Below are 16,252 nucleotides of genomic sequence, written 5' to 3' on the forward strand. Positions count from 1 at the left end.
CTCACATTCTTCAGTGAAGCCTAAAGTAACCAAATAGGTTCAGCAAAAGTTTACCAAGGCTTATGGATATGGTGTGATTGGCTTCCCCACCCGCCCTGCCGTCTAAGAAGCACCGAGAATGCATTCCTCTTAAAAGGAGCGATTTGATGAATCGTGAATCAACTCCCTATAATTAACTTTAAGAAATCCCTCGCAGAGAGAAAGCTTGACATGTGAGGAAACAGGGATAAAAAGAGGAGAGAATGGGAAAAAGGAAGAAACAGGCCTATGGTAAAAGGAATGTGAGAAACAGGCAGTCTTAATGTGATAAATTGAAGACAAACGCATCAAACAATGAGGGAGAGAAGGAGCGAGGAGGAAACTAAGAAATCGGAGGGAAAAGAAAATAGGAAAACAGAAGGGAGAGGACAAAATCTAGCAATGAAAATTAGGTAACGCAGAAGAAAATTTAGACCTAACAGAGCAGGAATCTTGGTTTCTAAAACAACTTACTGGGAGAAAAACCACAAATAGAGACAATTGCAACCTACAGAGTTATTACCAAAGGAGGAATAAGCCCGCCTGGGCCCCGCCAATCTTTTGAGATTCCAACTCGGTTTTTATTATAACCCCGGAGCACCCATCATAATTCTGGACACAGGAACTTGCTGGAAGCACATCAAAATAAATTATGCTTACGAATATCCAACTGCCTTTGATTTAACTTTCTGTCCCTCACCTCTTTGCTTTCTAATGTTATCTCCTAGGAGGACAAGCACGTCAAGTGTAAAATATATTGTTCTGGTTTGAGCTAGTTTTGTTCCCGCTGTGACAATGCATTAGCATCGTGCTTTAGCAATGGCAAGTCCCCGGTTAGTTCTGGGCAAGCTGGCGAGTGTCCCTCCATCTGCAAAGCTGAGAGCCGGAGGTTACGCCACCGAAGCACAGACCCCGCTACTGCTGTCCATTCCATGAGTCATGTCACTGCACAGCTGTCCTGACTCATCAGATCGTGACATCATCCGTTTACAGCTGAACATGACTTCATGGGCATGGCTCCTACAGAGGCCCTGCTCTTCCAGATATTTCCTGGCCAGCTTGCGGATTTCAGAGACCCTGGGAGGCCCTTTCACACGGGGTGCAGGTGTCTCCCTGTCTCTCGTCCCTCAGCAGGAGGCTCTGATGCAGTTCTGGAGTGGAGCGCTGGAGTTTGCATCTCTAACACGCACCCAGGTGATGAAACCTCGGAACTGCACTTTGACAACCACTGCTCTAGCTTCTTCCCCCTTCTGCTATATCCTATAGTTACTGAGTTAATCCCCTCGGCCAAGATGTCATGGAGGAACCCGGAGATCCCATACCAAAGCTAGAACACCTCAGGTTAGTATGAGGAAATAGAGACTGGTGAGATTATTTCTTATTTATAATTCATGCTTTCATTGCATATCGTGCCTACTCTTGGTACCAGATTGAGTTTCCATTCAACTTTATTGCACTTACATGGACTCTTCTGTCATGCTTTAATAAAATTGTAAAATTACTTAATTGGGTCTGTGTGAAAGCTTCCTTTATTAATAATTCCATTTATTCCATGGGGTTAGTAGTTTTGGATAACCAATAACCCCATGATCCCTCATTGATCAAAGATCCTTCATTGATCCCCCCTCATCTGATGGCCAAACTAACAAACCCTCTCACAGTCTTGCTGTCCTCTCCCTGCTGAAAGGCTCTCTCCTTATCTGCCAATAAACGGTCGCTATTATATCAATTATATGTATGCATTCAATAATTCAACAAATGTTTATAAAACACCTGTAATATGTTAGTCACCCTGTGTAGTGCCATGAAAAGAACTGAGGTTAAAACCTTCCATAATTAACCTCAAATCAATCTAAACACCCATGCTTCTATGTTCACCTTAGAAATTAAATTCAGCGGGCAAAATGACTGACCCCAATGCTCTCAGAACTGGTTTTCCCATGAGTAGAAATGGAGATAGAGTGAGTCTTTATATTCTCTTTCTTGGCCCTCTTATATAACTAAGTTTCCATTTCAAAGAAATTTAGAAGAGTTAAAGCATAGTAAAGATACCACTACATATATGTTGAATAGATTTACAATACCTTCTTCTCTCATGTAGCAGGTTTTAAAAAGAATTGCTGTCCTGGCCGGGTGGCTTTAGCTGGTTGGAGCACCGTCCTATATATCAAAAGGTGGCGGGTTCGATTCCAGGTCAGGCCCATACCTACACCAGTGAATCCCCAGTCAGGGTGAGTACGGGAGGCAACTAGTTGATGTTTCTCTCTTTGGATCTATCTCTCTGTCGCTCTCTCTTCCTTCCTCTCTCTCTCTCAAAGGTCAATAAAAATATATCCTTGAGTAAGGATTAAAAAAAAAAAAGTAATCGCTAATAATTACAGGTAGATGCGTGGTATTCTCTCCAGATAGATGGAAACTAAAATATTTGAGGGCGGGAAACAGACCTTCCATCTCGGCATTTCTGGAGTTTAACAGAACCAATAGGTGCTCAAAAGTTAAACAAAAGGATGAAGCCACTCACTGCCTGTTACATTTTCACATAAAATATTTGCACAGATAACACTACAGCAATACATGTATAGTGATAACATTGTATTCACTCTTTTGAATAAAATATCTTTCTTAATCCTCGAAGTCCTATGAGTGCATTTTAAAATGTGCTTTTACTTGCTTAGCTAATTTTTAAATATTTATTCATATTCTAGTACAAATCTGAATGAAGTCATGTAAGCTATCCAAAACTAATAACCCCATGGAATAAATGGAATTATTAATGATAAAGGAAGCTTTCACACAGACCCAATTAAGTAATTTTATAATTTTATTAAAGCATGACAGAAGAGTCCATGTAAGTGCAATAAAGTTTAATGGAAACTCAGTCTGGTGCTAAGAGTAGGCACTATATGCAATGAAAGCATAAATTATAAATAAGAAATAATCTCACAAGTCTCTATTTCCTCCGAAATTAGCCAACATACACTTATGATCAAATTTATGTGTCCAGAGTTTACAGATAGCTATGGCAATGCTATGTATTGTTTACACAGTCTGCATTTGAAAAATGAAGTTATTCTTTAATTAGTCATTTCTAAGCCAAAGTTAATGGTTGTTTGGAATTGAGGCTCATTACATGATTCTGTAAATGTACTCCGTAATAACTAACATCAGCACACAGCTGTACAAACATATTTACCATGACCTAGTCCCCCGCCACAGGTGTGTATTTTCCATCCTGAAGCATTACGAATATGTATCTCAGACTGGCTTCATTTAGCATTAGCACTGAAGGCAAGAAATATTCCTTCAATTATTTAACTACTTGTAAAATAAAATGTTAACCCAACAGAACACTTAATATGTCATAATCCATCTTATTTTTTTGCATGTTCTGCTCCAGCTTGTTCTAAAAAAGAAAAGGTTTATGGCAACTTCTTAATTCCCTTTTTATTTTAAGATATATGAATAATAAAATGCTAATCTAGAAAGCAAATAAAATCAGTCTCAAAATAAATTATTCGACTTGCACGTACCGGCAAACATCACTTGCAGCCATGACTACTATATTTTATGTTTTTCTAGTAACATAGTAAAATAGAGCTTAGGAAAGTAAAATATTCCAATAGTATAAGCAAGTGATTAGAAATCACTTTATTAGGTAAAGCAAAAGTCCCTGAATAAGCTAAAAATAAATTGTTCTTTCTAAATTTAATAAAAAGTGTATTAAGAGAAAAGGTTTTGGCAACGAACCTTTAGCCTCTTTTGAACATCAAAAATAGTGTTAAATGACACTGCACAAGTCTACAACTATGTTAATAAATAGTTAGCATCTACAGTACAGTTCAGAACAAATGCTTCGTAATGACTTATGACATAACAGATTTCCTAAGCAGAGACTTAGGGAGCGCACACAAATACATTTTCTACCTAACAAATAACTCGAATTCAATCTTGGAGATTACTTTTTAGTTTTGAAAGAATAAAATAGGTTAAAAGCTTCACACTGGCATGTAATCAAATACCTTCTATGTTTCCAGTGACTTCTAAAGATGTCTAAACGGACATGAGACTATTTTTCAGCTGTTGTCAACACCCATTAACCTCATCCTTCCTGATTAGGGAAAGGAAAAAGCAGGCTACTGTTCTCTCTTTTCTACAAAAGGGATCTGAACTGTAGGAGTACACAGTACATAGACTAGGTTTTATCTGATCTAAATAGACAGTACATAGACTATGTTTTATTTGGTCTAAATACAAACACTGAAGCAGATAAGGATAATAAAAATATATATGTAAGCACAAAATCAATGTTGATTCACTCAACTGTCTCTTTCTAAGGGACCGCCCAAACAAGGCATGAACACACAAGAGATCCCCTCCCTAGCTTCTGAGCAAACATCTCTGGGAATGTGTTTGATATCTGATAAGTCAAAGATTTAGAGGAATACTGTTCAGTATAATTGGAAGGCACCCCTTTCCCTCAAAGAATTTGGAGCCAAGAACCCTTGGGGGGGTGAAGGGGAAGATGATATAGTAGGCACTTAGACAGACATGAGCAGAGTCAGCTATGGAAGGTCACCAGGGCAGAAAGCCCGGGAGCCTAGCAATGGGGAAAACTTGGAGGGTAAGTGTTTGGGGGTGGGCCCTGGTCCCCAGGGTGAACTTCCCCTCCCCTAGCATGTCACTGGTCATGAGGTTCAGACCTTGCCCTGATCTTTCCTCCCCTGGTAGGTCACTGGTAATGTGGTAGACCCCTTTAGAAGAAAGAGGGGGGCTGGAGAATGGCTTCATAAGATTCTCACACAGGCCCTGCATCCAGGCCTCAGTTGTATTATATTTCAGCTCCAGGACCAGAAAAGCAGCAAGGCCAGGCAGGGTGATGCCATGGCTGACATCAGGACCAACTGGGATGACGAATGACCTCCCAGCCCTGGCACTGACCAATCAGTAGAGACCACGACCAGGAAGGGACATACCGGGAAAGCTGATGAATATTCTATTGAGATCCTCCCTTGAGACTTCCCCTAAAATTCCTGCTTTTAAACCCATAAGGCAAGGGACCTAGAGCAAGCAAGCTCTCTCTCTCTCTCTCTCTCCCCCCCCCCCCCACCCCATGGGCTTAAACTTTTATACTACATCAGCTAGTGCACACTTTCCCCACTCAAACCAATGTTACATTTCTTCCACATACTCTAAGCTAGAGTCCCTCGGAAAGTGACCAGAGCTTTACAAATACGAGGGTTCAATCAGAAAGCTTATGTTTTGTCTCCAAGAATGCGGCCAGTGAAAATCAGATGGCAACAATTCACCTGCAGGACACAAAGCAGAAGGGGAAAAAGACAGGAAAAATGCAGGGCTCACTGTGAAGATTTAAGACGTATGTGGAAGAAGACAGATTCTTCTGATTCCGATTAGATACGGAGTATTTTTTAAAAGTAAATCCAACATGCACACATTCGGGTTCTTAAGGCCTGTGCAGGTTCACTAAGACACCACATAATTTAGCCTCTGAAAACACAGAAAAGTAAATATAATAAAACTGCTACGTGCTTTTAAATTATAAAACGCTCAAATAAAAGTGAAAGCTGTGGATGTGAAGGACCGTTTCCCTGAGGGAGTGGAGCCCACCTCATTATTTCTGGATTTAACCCGACTATTAAGTGCAAAATTAAATTATTCATGACAGGTTCGCTGAGCTGCCTTCTAATAAAGCACCCTAGGCATACAGAACAGCTCCCCATAAATTTACGTGGCAAGTGCCTTTTTAAAAATATACAAAACGAGATGCTAACAATATTTTAATTACAGTTTTAAAATGTCACCATGTTCTTATTTTTAAACTTTATGAAAGTATGATTCACACGCAATAAAGTGTACAGACTTTAAGCATATAGCTCAATGAGTTTTGGCAAAGGAATGGATACATCCCAATCAAGATAGAGAATATTTCCATCAGCACAGGTTTTCTTGTATCCTTTATAGTCAATGAATGCCACTCCGGGTAACCATCCATATAACAGAACCATACAGTATGTCCTCTTTTGTGCCAAGTCTGTTAGTCACCAGGTGTCTGTGAGAGGCATCCACAGTTGCGTGCATCAGTCTTCCATTCATTTTTATTGAAGAGGAGTGCGTATTGCATTGACTGTTTACGCCGCGATTTGTTTATCCGTCCCCACTGACAGACATTTAGCTGCTTTCAGTTTCTGACTGTTGTGAGTAAAGCTGATATAAACACTCATGAATAAGCTTTTGTTTCTACAAGGGCATATGCTTCTATTTCTTTGGGGTTACCAGGTAGGTAGGGAGTTGCTGGGCCGGAAGGCACGTGTGTGTTTCCTAGAAGCTCCCTGCTTTGCATGTGGTAGTTTGTTAGAGGAGCTAAACAGACAGAAATCTCTGCCTACACTACGGTCACAAAGACCTTCTGTGTTTTCTTCTCAGAGTTTTCGTTTCAGGTTTTACAATATTTAGGTCTGTGATCTATTTTTAGATCATTTGTGCATTTGCTATAGATAAATATATTTCTTATTATTATTACTTTTAATATATATTTTTATTAATTTCAGAGGGAGGGAGAGAGAGAGAGACAGAGAGAGAGAGAGAGAGAGAGAGAAATATCAATGATGAGAGAGAATCATTGATCAGTCACTTCCTGCATGCCCCACACTGGGGATCAAGCCTGCAACCTGGACATGTGTCCTGACTGGGAATTGAACCGTGACCTCTTGGTTCATAGGTTGACACTCAACCACTGAGACACACTGGCCAGGCAATAAAAAATACATTTAAAAAAATTATTTGGCCCTAACTGGTTTGGCTCAGTGGATAGAGCGTCGGCCTGCAGACTGAAAGATCCCAGATTCAATTCTGGTCAAGGGCATGTACCTTGGTTGCAGGCACATCCCTAGTAAAAGATGTGCAGGAGGCAGCCAATCGATGTTTCTCTCTCATCGGTGTTTCTAACTCTCTATCCTCTCTTCCTCTCTATAAAAAGGCAATAAAATATATTTTAAAAAATTAAATTAAATTAAGCACCTCCTTAAAAAAAAACACTATCTGTTTACCCTGATTTTGGTTTCACTATTAAAGTCGAAATTGCTTTGTTAATTCTGATTACACAGATCGGTTTCGGATTTCATGTTGGAGCATTGCACACCACATTCACACCTTCTATTGCATTTCTTCTATTAAGGTGTACATAGAAGTGTAGCCTGTAGCAAATGCCAAGCACTGGAAACCAGGAGTGAACAGCACTAGGCAGTATTCAAATAATGTAATGCTCGGATCTCCTAGTAAGGTTAACAGCATAACACAGAATCCATGGCCAAATCCCCAATTTAAGAATTTATTTTGCTGTCAAAACTTGTTATTTCTTGCAATACCACTTATTGGACTCACACCAAATATACTATGTGAATAAACTTATTAATACTTTTTTTTTCTTTCAAAACTGAATCACTATTAGCTGTAGACAGGGCCAGGGAATTCACACTAACATATGGCAACAGCCACAAACAAGACTGACTGTGAAGCCTTCTCTCCTACATGCTCCTATCCAGGTTCCAGAAAGATCCATCTTAACCTGTGACTCCGTGTCAATGTTTCTTGCTTTTGCTTTGGGCTTGATATCAGTGATTCCTGTGAATCAGCGATCTGTGCTTTGATTGCTAAACTTCAATTCTCCCAGGTGGATTAAAATACTTTCCCTGTTTATCATTTGGAATCTGAAAAAAGGGAGCAAATCCCATACAGAAACACTTCTCTTGAGTCTCTATCTCCCTTCCAGTTCCCTTCTGCCACTCCCAATGAGTCCTCTCCCAACAAAAGAAGTAAAAAGAGACAGCTCTCGGCTATGACTGACCGGAAAGTGATTTCAAGGAAGATACAGAACTTTTCATTGCTTTCTTTGTTAAGGTTTCTATTCTGAAACAACAAAATGGAATAGGCTTAAACAATGCTTCTTTCAAGATTGTCTACAATGAAAATTGTTCTCCTTGGAATGTCCTATATTGCTGAAGTAATAGTAGCATCGTTAAGGAACTCTTAAAAGTCATTTTCATCCACTAACCCATGTCTTCAACATATTTTCTTTTTTCTGTTTCTTGTAGCCTTTGCCCAAAAACATATGAATTTCACAGAGTTATAATAACATATGATTATGAAAAGAAATAGTCACAGGGGAAAATGATAAACCAATGAGCAGCTTACATTTAGAAGCAAAACAGTGTCACAAAGAAGAGAGTATCCCAAGTGCTATGGCTGCCATTGTCTCCCCTAATCAGAAAATCTCTTGAAAGAGCTCCTTTAGGAACTGCTGAAAAGCTCTTATTTGGGGAAAACAGATTCCCTATCATCAATCAGTTCAACAGACAGACAAGACATACGAGGTAACTGGATATCCAACCGAACCCTGGCTTTCAAGGGATTAAGCATCAATTTATTTAATACTCGCTTACTGAGATTCTACGGGTATTTTCTTTCCTCATTCTTAACCTCAAATACTTGACTTCACAAAGGATCCCAACACACTTTCCCAAAATATTTCACCATCATGAATACAGAATCCATACTACGCAAAGTATAAAATATATTTTTTAAATTAGAACCTCAGAAAAAAAAAGTATGTTTCAAGTTAAAAACAATGTTTCAAGTTAAAAACAAGTAACTAAGTATACTAAGAAGTCTCTTAAAAGTCTTTCAAGTAGGAAAAACATTAGAAAACGCAACATTATCAGCTACCGTACTCAAGATAAGGTTGTTACAAGAATAACAAGAAAAAAGATGTTACAGTTTTCAAAGTTAACACGGTGGATGTTTAGGAAGATTTTGTTACTTTCTCCCAGTTTGTGAGAGAAAATAAGGGTTACTCCGACACTTTCTGGTTTGTCTGTTATCCTCAATGTGCAGCTGAATTTATTCGGTTATCAGAATATCTTCCGATAAAAATACCAAAAAACTCAAAGTTTAAAAGACCCCCTCATTGTGTTGGACATTCTAATTTTCATAATTTTTATATTGCTCCCCCCCCCCCCCCGCAGCATTCTTTTGCTCTAGAAAACAAATTTACCAAAAGGAGAACTTTTTTTTAACTCTTTTCAGCCAATAAAAAAAAATACCTCTGAAAACTTTACTTTTAAAAATGCTTTGCTTGTTAAGATTAATTGTCCTACACATGCAATAGCCTGAAAGTCTTACTTTTTAATTTGTTCAATACATACGTGTATATATGCATGTAGGGTTTTACTCCATCTCATTCGTGTCCATGGAGCGGCCATCCTGGTTTCACATGGGGTACTTATTATGAATGGCTAGTCTATCTAGAATAAAAAATTACTACAAAGGCCTTTCTCTCCACTGTCCACCTATCACTCGGAGGTGAATGGCAGAACCTAAAATAGGGCCATGTTGGGACTATTTGGGGTAACTCTATGGAGCTAACCCATCTCCCAGAAACGGTCTTAAATGAAGCAGCTGGTATGAAACGCCAACTCGCTCCTGACATTCAGGCAGATCCGCTTTGCAAAACGGTGAAGTCCTTCAGGGCCTCGTAGCCAAGCACTCAAGAGAATCCCCATCGGAACCCATGATTAGTGACTCAGATCAGTGACTGAAACGGCCAAATGATGGCGGGTCAGCAGTGTCAGTCCTCTGTTATTCTGACCTCTGACCCCATTCCGACCTGCCAAATTAGGACAAAGCTCTCTTTCTATTCTTAAAGATATCATTATTTTGGACGTAAAACTATCAAAAACAAGACGAAAGTGATATTTACAGATACTAAGGCAAAGAAAACCACCAACAAAATGAAAAGGCAACCTACTATTTACAAATCAGATATCTGATAAGGACTAATATCCAAAGTATATAAAGAACTCATATAACTCAAAGCAAAAAACTAAACAATCTTTAGATTAAAAACGGGCAGATCATCTGATTTTTCCAAACAGGTACATGGAAAGATGCTCAGCATCGCTAATTATTAGGGACGTGCATATCAAAACCACAATGAGATACACCGCACACCTGTTAAATGGCTATTAAAGAAAAGACCAGAAATAACAAGGAATGGCAAAGACGTGGAGGAAAGGTGTGGACTTTCTTGTGCACAGTTGGTGGGAATGTACATTGATACAGCCACGATGGAAAATGGACGGAGGTTCTTAAAATAATTGAACTGGCATACGGGTCCAGCAATTGCACTTCTGGGTACGTATCCAAAGAAAGTGAAAATACTAACTAAAAAAAAGGCGTACATACCCCATGTTCACTGCAGCATTATTTATAAAACAATCTCAATGTCCATCAACGTATGAGTGGCTAAGAACATGGCGGTCAGTATGTATGCACCCACTCACACAATGGAATATTACTCAGCCATAAGAGAAGAATAAAATCTCACCATTTGTGACAACAGGGATGGAACTTGAAGGCCTCGCGCTAAGTGAAACAGGTTAGTCAAATACCAATACCATATGACCTCTCTTGTATGTGAACTTAAAAATATAAATAAATACGCCAAGCATAAACGAGATACAGAGGACAGATTAGAGGTTGCCAGAGATAGGAGGTGTAAAGTGGGAGAAAATTGTTTTTGTTTAAATAAATTGAATAAATAGATAGATAGATGAGGAAAACAAGATTAAATTTTAAAAAGACAGTATGACGTTTATAAATGATTACCTAGTCCAGGAAACCATCATGCTGGACACTAACAAGTGTTCTATGGATTGAATGGGAGCAGAAGACACGTGGCCAAGTTTCTTTGATTGACAGCTGCCTGGGAAAAGCCCGGATGCCGTGAGCAGCCAGCCCACGGGATGACAAGAGGCAGGAAAACGAGGGCTTGAGGCTCAGGTATGCAAACAGGTATTCCAGCTATGTGCCTGCCTTAACAAGCAGCACCCCGAGGTGTACGGGGTACCTCGCTCCAGCTTTCAGCTCACCATTAACCTGGCATCTCAGGGAAACCTGATAACGTGCTGTCGCTGAAACCGATCCTTCAGCTTACCCGTTAGAGCTGGCTTTTAAAGACGTCTCAACCGCACATTTGTGTTTACGGATGGGTGTGCGTTTAGCAATAGACTGGCCCTTCCCAGGAATGTCTGCAGCTAAACAGCCGGCGCCCCAAGAGTTCAGAGACGCGCTCCATCGGCCTGCCGATACCCATAAGGGATCATTCCGAACAGCTAACCCTGCGCCCGTGGGTAAACCAGATTAACCCCCACCGATCTCTCTGCGAACGCTCCGGAGGGACGTGATGTTTCCAATCACTCGGAGCAATCTGCAAGTCCCTCCTGGCGAAGGGCTTGTCTTTCTAGGCTTTTCTGGGTCACCCGATGGGCCCCGTGCGGGCAAAGATCGCCTTGAGTCGCTGCTTCAAAGCGGCGCAACCTAAGACGGTCTGGCAGGGCAGCCCTGACATCAAAGCGCTCGCCAGCTTCCTCTGCCTTTGGGATTGACAGGGCGAGTCTGCGGGAGGAAGGGACTTCAAAGAGCTGGTCCCCCCCGCCAGCCGCGGTGGGGCTCGGCTGTCTCCTGCACTCAGTTAATCCTCCTGGAGGAAGAAATGCAGGTATCAGCCACCAGGGCAATGGAAATCAACCACCAGCCACTGGAGCCAGCTCTGTCTGAAAACACGTGTGACGGCTCCGTGGCCTTTTCCCATGTAATTGTAGAGCACACAGCAGGTCTTTTCCCCATGTAATTGCAGAGCACACAGTAGGTGTTTTCCCATTTAACTGTAGAGCACTCAGTAGGTCTTTTCCCATGTAACTGTAGAGCACACAGTAGGTCGTTTCCCATGTGATTGTAGAGCACACAGTAGGTCCTTTCCCCATGTAATTGTAGAGCACACAGTAGGTCTTTCCCCATGTAATTGCAGAGCACACAGTAGGTCTTTTCCCATGTAACTGTAGAGCACACAGTAGGTGCACAGTAAGCATTTCTGAATGCACGCATACCTGGATCTAACAGCAGGCTACCGGGTGTGGTATCTGTTCCCGTCATCAGGGGTGCTATCCAATACACCTCCGAATATGGCCCGGCTTCCTATCTCGTGCGCCCCCAGCAATCACTATCCTGATCCCCCACGCCTCGCTCTCTGCCCTCAGCATCGGAAAAACAGACAGGAGGGCCGGAAAAGGAATGCGCGTATCAGCTCTGTGATCTGAGCTGGAGACGGAACAGGGAGAGATCTTTCCCCACAAGCCCTCCCTCCCACGGCCGTTAACGTGGCCCTCGGTGATTTTTCAAAACAAAGTCCTCTTCTCTGTGCCAGTGGCAGTAGAATCGCAAGCTCTCTCTCTCTCTCATCCCTCGTGAACAGCAAAGCGATCCGTACCCCCAGTTTGGAATGTAAATCTCAGACATGTATTTCTATTCCAAGAAATGAGGCAAATCCAAACACACGCATATTAGAAATTTTAAGAGGACGGACGAAGTACATATTAAAGTATTCCATTTATTAATAGTTCAAAAAATGTTTCATTAAAACTATTTTATTAATTATTAATATGTTAACATAGTGAGAACAGTGTTATTATACGTGTGTGCGCTTTTTCATCTCGATTTAACCCCTTGTGGTGAAGTGATCTGCGGTCTGGCTCTCTCTCCAGTTTCTTCAGGTACTTGGTTCCGTGGGAGAAAGGAGGCATTGCCGGCTGCCTTATCATGACACTTGTTTTTCGGTTCTACCCATTCGTTGTCAGAGGTCTGCCTTCCCGTACTGAGTGTTCACTTAAAATGTTCAAATGTGCGCAGCCAGTGTGGCTCAGTGGTTGAGCATCAACCCATGAGCCGGGAGGTTGCCGGTTCCATTCCTGGTCAGGAGAACATGCCTGGGCTGCAGGCTCCATCCCAGGCAGGGGGCGTGCCGGAGGCAGCCGAGCAATGTTGATGTTTCTCTCTCATCGATGTTTCTCTCTGCCTCCCTCTCCTTTCCTCTCTAAAAATCAATGAAAACATTTTTTGGTATTTGTTCAAACGCTATAAAGGGGTGATGTTGGCAGCTAATATCTCGATGTACCATGTATACACAGAGTATCAGCCACTCATAGCAGGTTCGCGTCTAATACGTTGAAGAACTGGGATTCGAAGCCCAAAAGCATGCTTGCAAAGTCAGTGCGATAAACCCTTGCTACTCAAAGTGCGACCACAACCAGCGACAGCTTGTTAGAAATGAGGGTTCCCAGGCCCAGCCCCGCGCTATGGACTGAGCCTGCTTTTTGACGAGATCCCCGGATGATGTGTACACACATTCCACACAGTTGTGATAAAACCACTTAAATGCCTCGTACCTGAGAACACTGAACGCCTATCTGCAGGCGCTCACCCCTAGAGAATTCAACTCCACACGGTCTGACATCCAGACGTTTTTTAAAAGCCTGAAATGACTCACCTTTGAGAGAGGCAGAGACACACAACCATCTATTTATCTATATTTTTTTTATCTTGATCGTTCACATGACACATGCGCAGTCTGCATGAGTGAGGCTTTCTAGAGAAAAGCTTCCACAAAATCATGACTATCTGAACCTCTCATATTGCACGTCAGTGTAAGCAACAGTCGCTGCATTTTCTGCAAAACCGCTATATAAGCCCCCTAAAATGTGAACTACTCAAAGGCATGCACCCATGTTAAGAAATAGCCGAAACCGGTTTGGCTCAGTGGATAGTGTCGGCCTGTGGACTGAGAGGTCCCAGGTTCAATTCCGGTCAGAGGCATGTACATTGGTTGCAGGCACATCTCCAGTAGGGGAGTGTGCAGGAGGAAGCTGGTCGATGTTTCTCTCTCATCGATGTTTCTAGCTCTCTATCCCTTTTCCTTCCTGTCTGTAAAAAAATCAATAAAATATATAAAAAATAAAAAGAAATAGTGCAGCGCATCAGTACAGAGCAGCAGCACAATTAATATTTGCTGAGTACGTGAAAGAAACAGCGATCACCCAGGGCCCTCCTTCCGGTTGGCACTGCGATGAACACCGCATATATATCCCATACCCTCCCAACAATCCTTAGGAGCCGGAGTCAGAGGCTGAGGGAGGGAAAGGAACTTACCAACATTACATACCTGCTGGGAAACGGGAGTTCAGTGCAGGTCTCACTTCAAAGCCCATGAGCTAGACCAGAGTTCTGAAAGCAGGCGAACATCAGAGTCACCTGGGGAACTCCTAGCCATTCCCCCCACTTCTCTGCGCCCCGTTTTGTCCTGCTCTGACTCTAGAATCACGTCCCACACGCTCACACAATCACAAATAAATAAAACCCCAAAGTGAATGAGCACAGTATCAGATGATCCTGCTTATATCATCAATGACATTAGCATGTTGAGGGGGGAAAGAGCTGACCCTAATAAACATGGATAACATGTTTTAAAGAAAGAACTGTAGCCGAAACTGGTTTGACTCAGTGGATAGAGCGTCGGCCTGTGGACTGAAAGGTCCCGGGTTCGATTCCGGTCAAGGGCATGTACCTTGGTTGCGGGCACATCCCCAGTAGAGGGTGTGAAAGAGGCAGCTGATCGATGATTCTCTCTCATAGATGTTTCTGGCTCTCTATCCCTCTCTCTTTCTCTCTGTAAAAAAAAAAATCAATAATTTTTTTTTTTTTAAAAGAAAGAACTGTACCCAAATATTGTATTGGAGTTAGTACATTTATTTGTCAAGGGGGGATCGGATAGTGAAACTATTTTGTGTCATGGTTTCTTTCTCAACGCTGGCACTCCTGGCGTTTGGGGCCATGTAACTCTTTCTCCTGGGGGCTGTCCTGTGCATTGTAGGACCTTGAGGACAACCAAACATCCCCAGCCAATGCCAGAAACGTCTCCGGGAGACAAAACCGCCTCCGGTTAGAACCCCTGCCTTATCTGTCTACGAGGTTTGAACGAGTAAAGCGTATTAGAGAGAATGGAGCCAGGTTCTCTCTCTCATGCTGGAGGAAAAAGTTACAAATAAGAAAGGGAGAGATGGTAGAAAGAACCCCGTCCTGTTGGGTTTGAGTAATGAATACCCATGGACTTGCTTTCCAGCTGAGGAAAATCTTTACAAATTTTGCCTTTTTAAAAAAATCAAGTATTACAAGGCAAGCGGGGTCCCCTTGACTCCACAAGGCTAGTGGAACATTCTGGATCCTATTTCCTCTCTTCTCTTCAAGGAGGTCATCGCTGGCCTGAATTTGAGGGCTTGCATTCCCATGCGTGTCTTACTCTGTTACTACATTTATGTGGGGACTGCTAGAAAAATCTTGCCATTCCGAATAAAGGAAAAACCCTGCATGCTCAAAAAAAAGGAAAAAATGTTCTCTGTCAGATGCTCTTCCAAGAATTTTAACTGAACAATGCCTTCTCGTTGTCATGACAACCCTAAGAGGTAGGTAGGTTACGGCATTTTGCTATCTGCTACATCAAGTTTCCCTTAGTTACTCTCCTTTTCAGAATTTGCCTGGATGTTTTCACCTAGTATTTTTTTCCTTCCCGGCAAACTTTAGAAGCATACACATAGCTTAACATACAATAGCGACATCCAAAACTTTTCATTTGAATTCATTCTAGCGGGCATCTAATTAGTGTTTTCTGATGCTATTTCCTACCTAAAATATTCTGCTCCTCTAAGAGGTCAAGAGATGCTCCCGCCACTTCCATTCTTTCTAGGCTCCTAGTATGTAGAAAAGAAGAAAGCCAAAATAGTTAGAATAATTCATAGTACATTTTATAGTGAGCATGGGGGGGAGGGAGAGGAGAACATACAACTGTAAATACAACCTTAATTGGGAATAATATTAAGAAAAATTTAAATTTAAGTCCCTCTATGTATGTAAGGCCCAAGCTAAAGGATCCACCAGTCCCATCCTGTTCTAAGCCCCAAATGCTCCCTCATTGTGTAGCTTCACTTTACCCCCTCCAAAAATTAGTAAACCAATGATTTCCTTTGATCTGACAATCATCTCATTTTCATTTAGAGCTATAGTAATGGTATCAGAATTCTTCATGCAGCCTTAACTTTAATAGTTTCATTTGAAAAGCTACTGCGTAAATTCAGTTATAAGTTACATCTCTCAGAATATAGAAAAAGATCAAGGAAAAGATATGATCCCTTTATTTTTCTTTGTAGTTGTTTCGTCATGTATCATTTATTTTGTTCTTTTATAACCTGAATCAACTAATCCTTAAAAATTATCATGAGCTGTTAGATCAAATGGTCATGGTTTCTACAAGCTTTGCAAGCTCCTCAGAGAGAAA

The 16,252-nt window shown here is 41.5% G+C and overlaps 1 protein-coding gene across 3 annotated transcripts in view; it reads right to left on the minus strand.

The window, feature by feature from the left end:
- The window catches only part of DISP1 (dispatched RND transporter family member 1), a 104,255-nt gene that overhangs the window by 59,731 nt on the left and 28,272 nt on the right, over positions 1-16,252 (minus strand). The window contains exon 1 of one of the 3 annotated variants that reach the window (XM_084868843.1): positions 14,087-14,148. The exons of 1 other annotated variant lie outside the window; for it this stretch is intronic. In XM_084868843.1, the coding sequence (XP_084724969.1) occupies positions 14,087-14,132 (46 nt within the window). In that variant the 5' untranslated portion in view covers positions 14,133-14,148. Of the gene's footprint in view, positions 1-14,073; positions 14,149-16,252 lie in introns of those variants that run through there. One more of the 3 variants, XM_084868845.1, reaches the window with a different exon arrangement.

This window comes from Pipistrellus hanaki (genome assembly GCF_964339955.1).
Source record: "Pipistrellus hanaki genome assembly, chromosome: 20".
NCBI classification, from domain to species: Eukaryota; Metazoa; Chordata; class Mammalia; order Chiroptera; family Vespertilionidae; genus Pipistrellus; species Pipistrellus hanaki.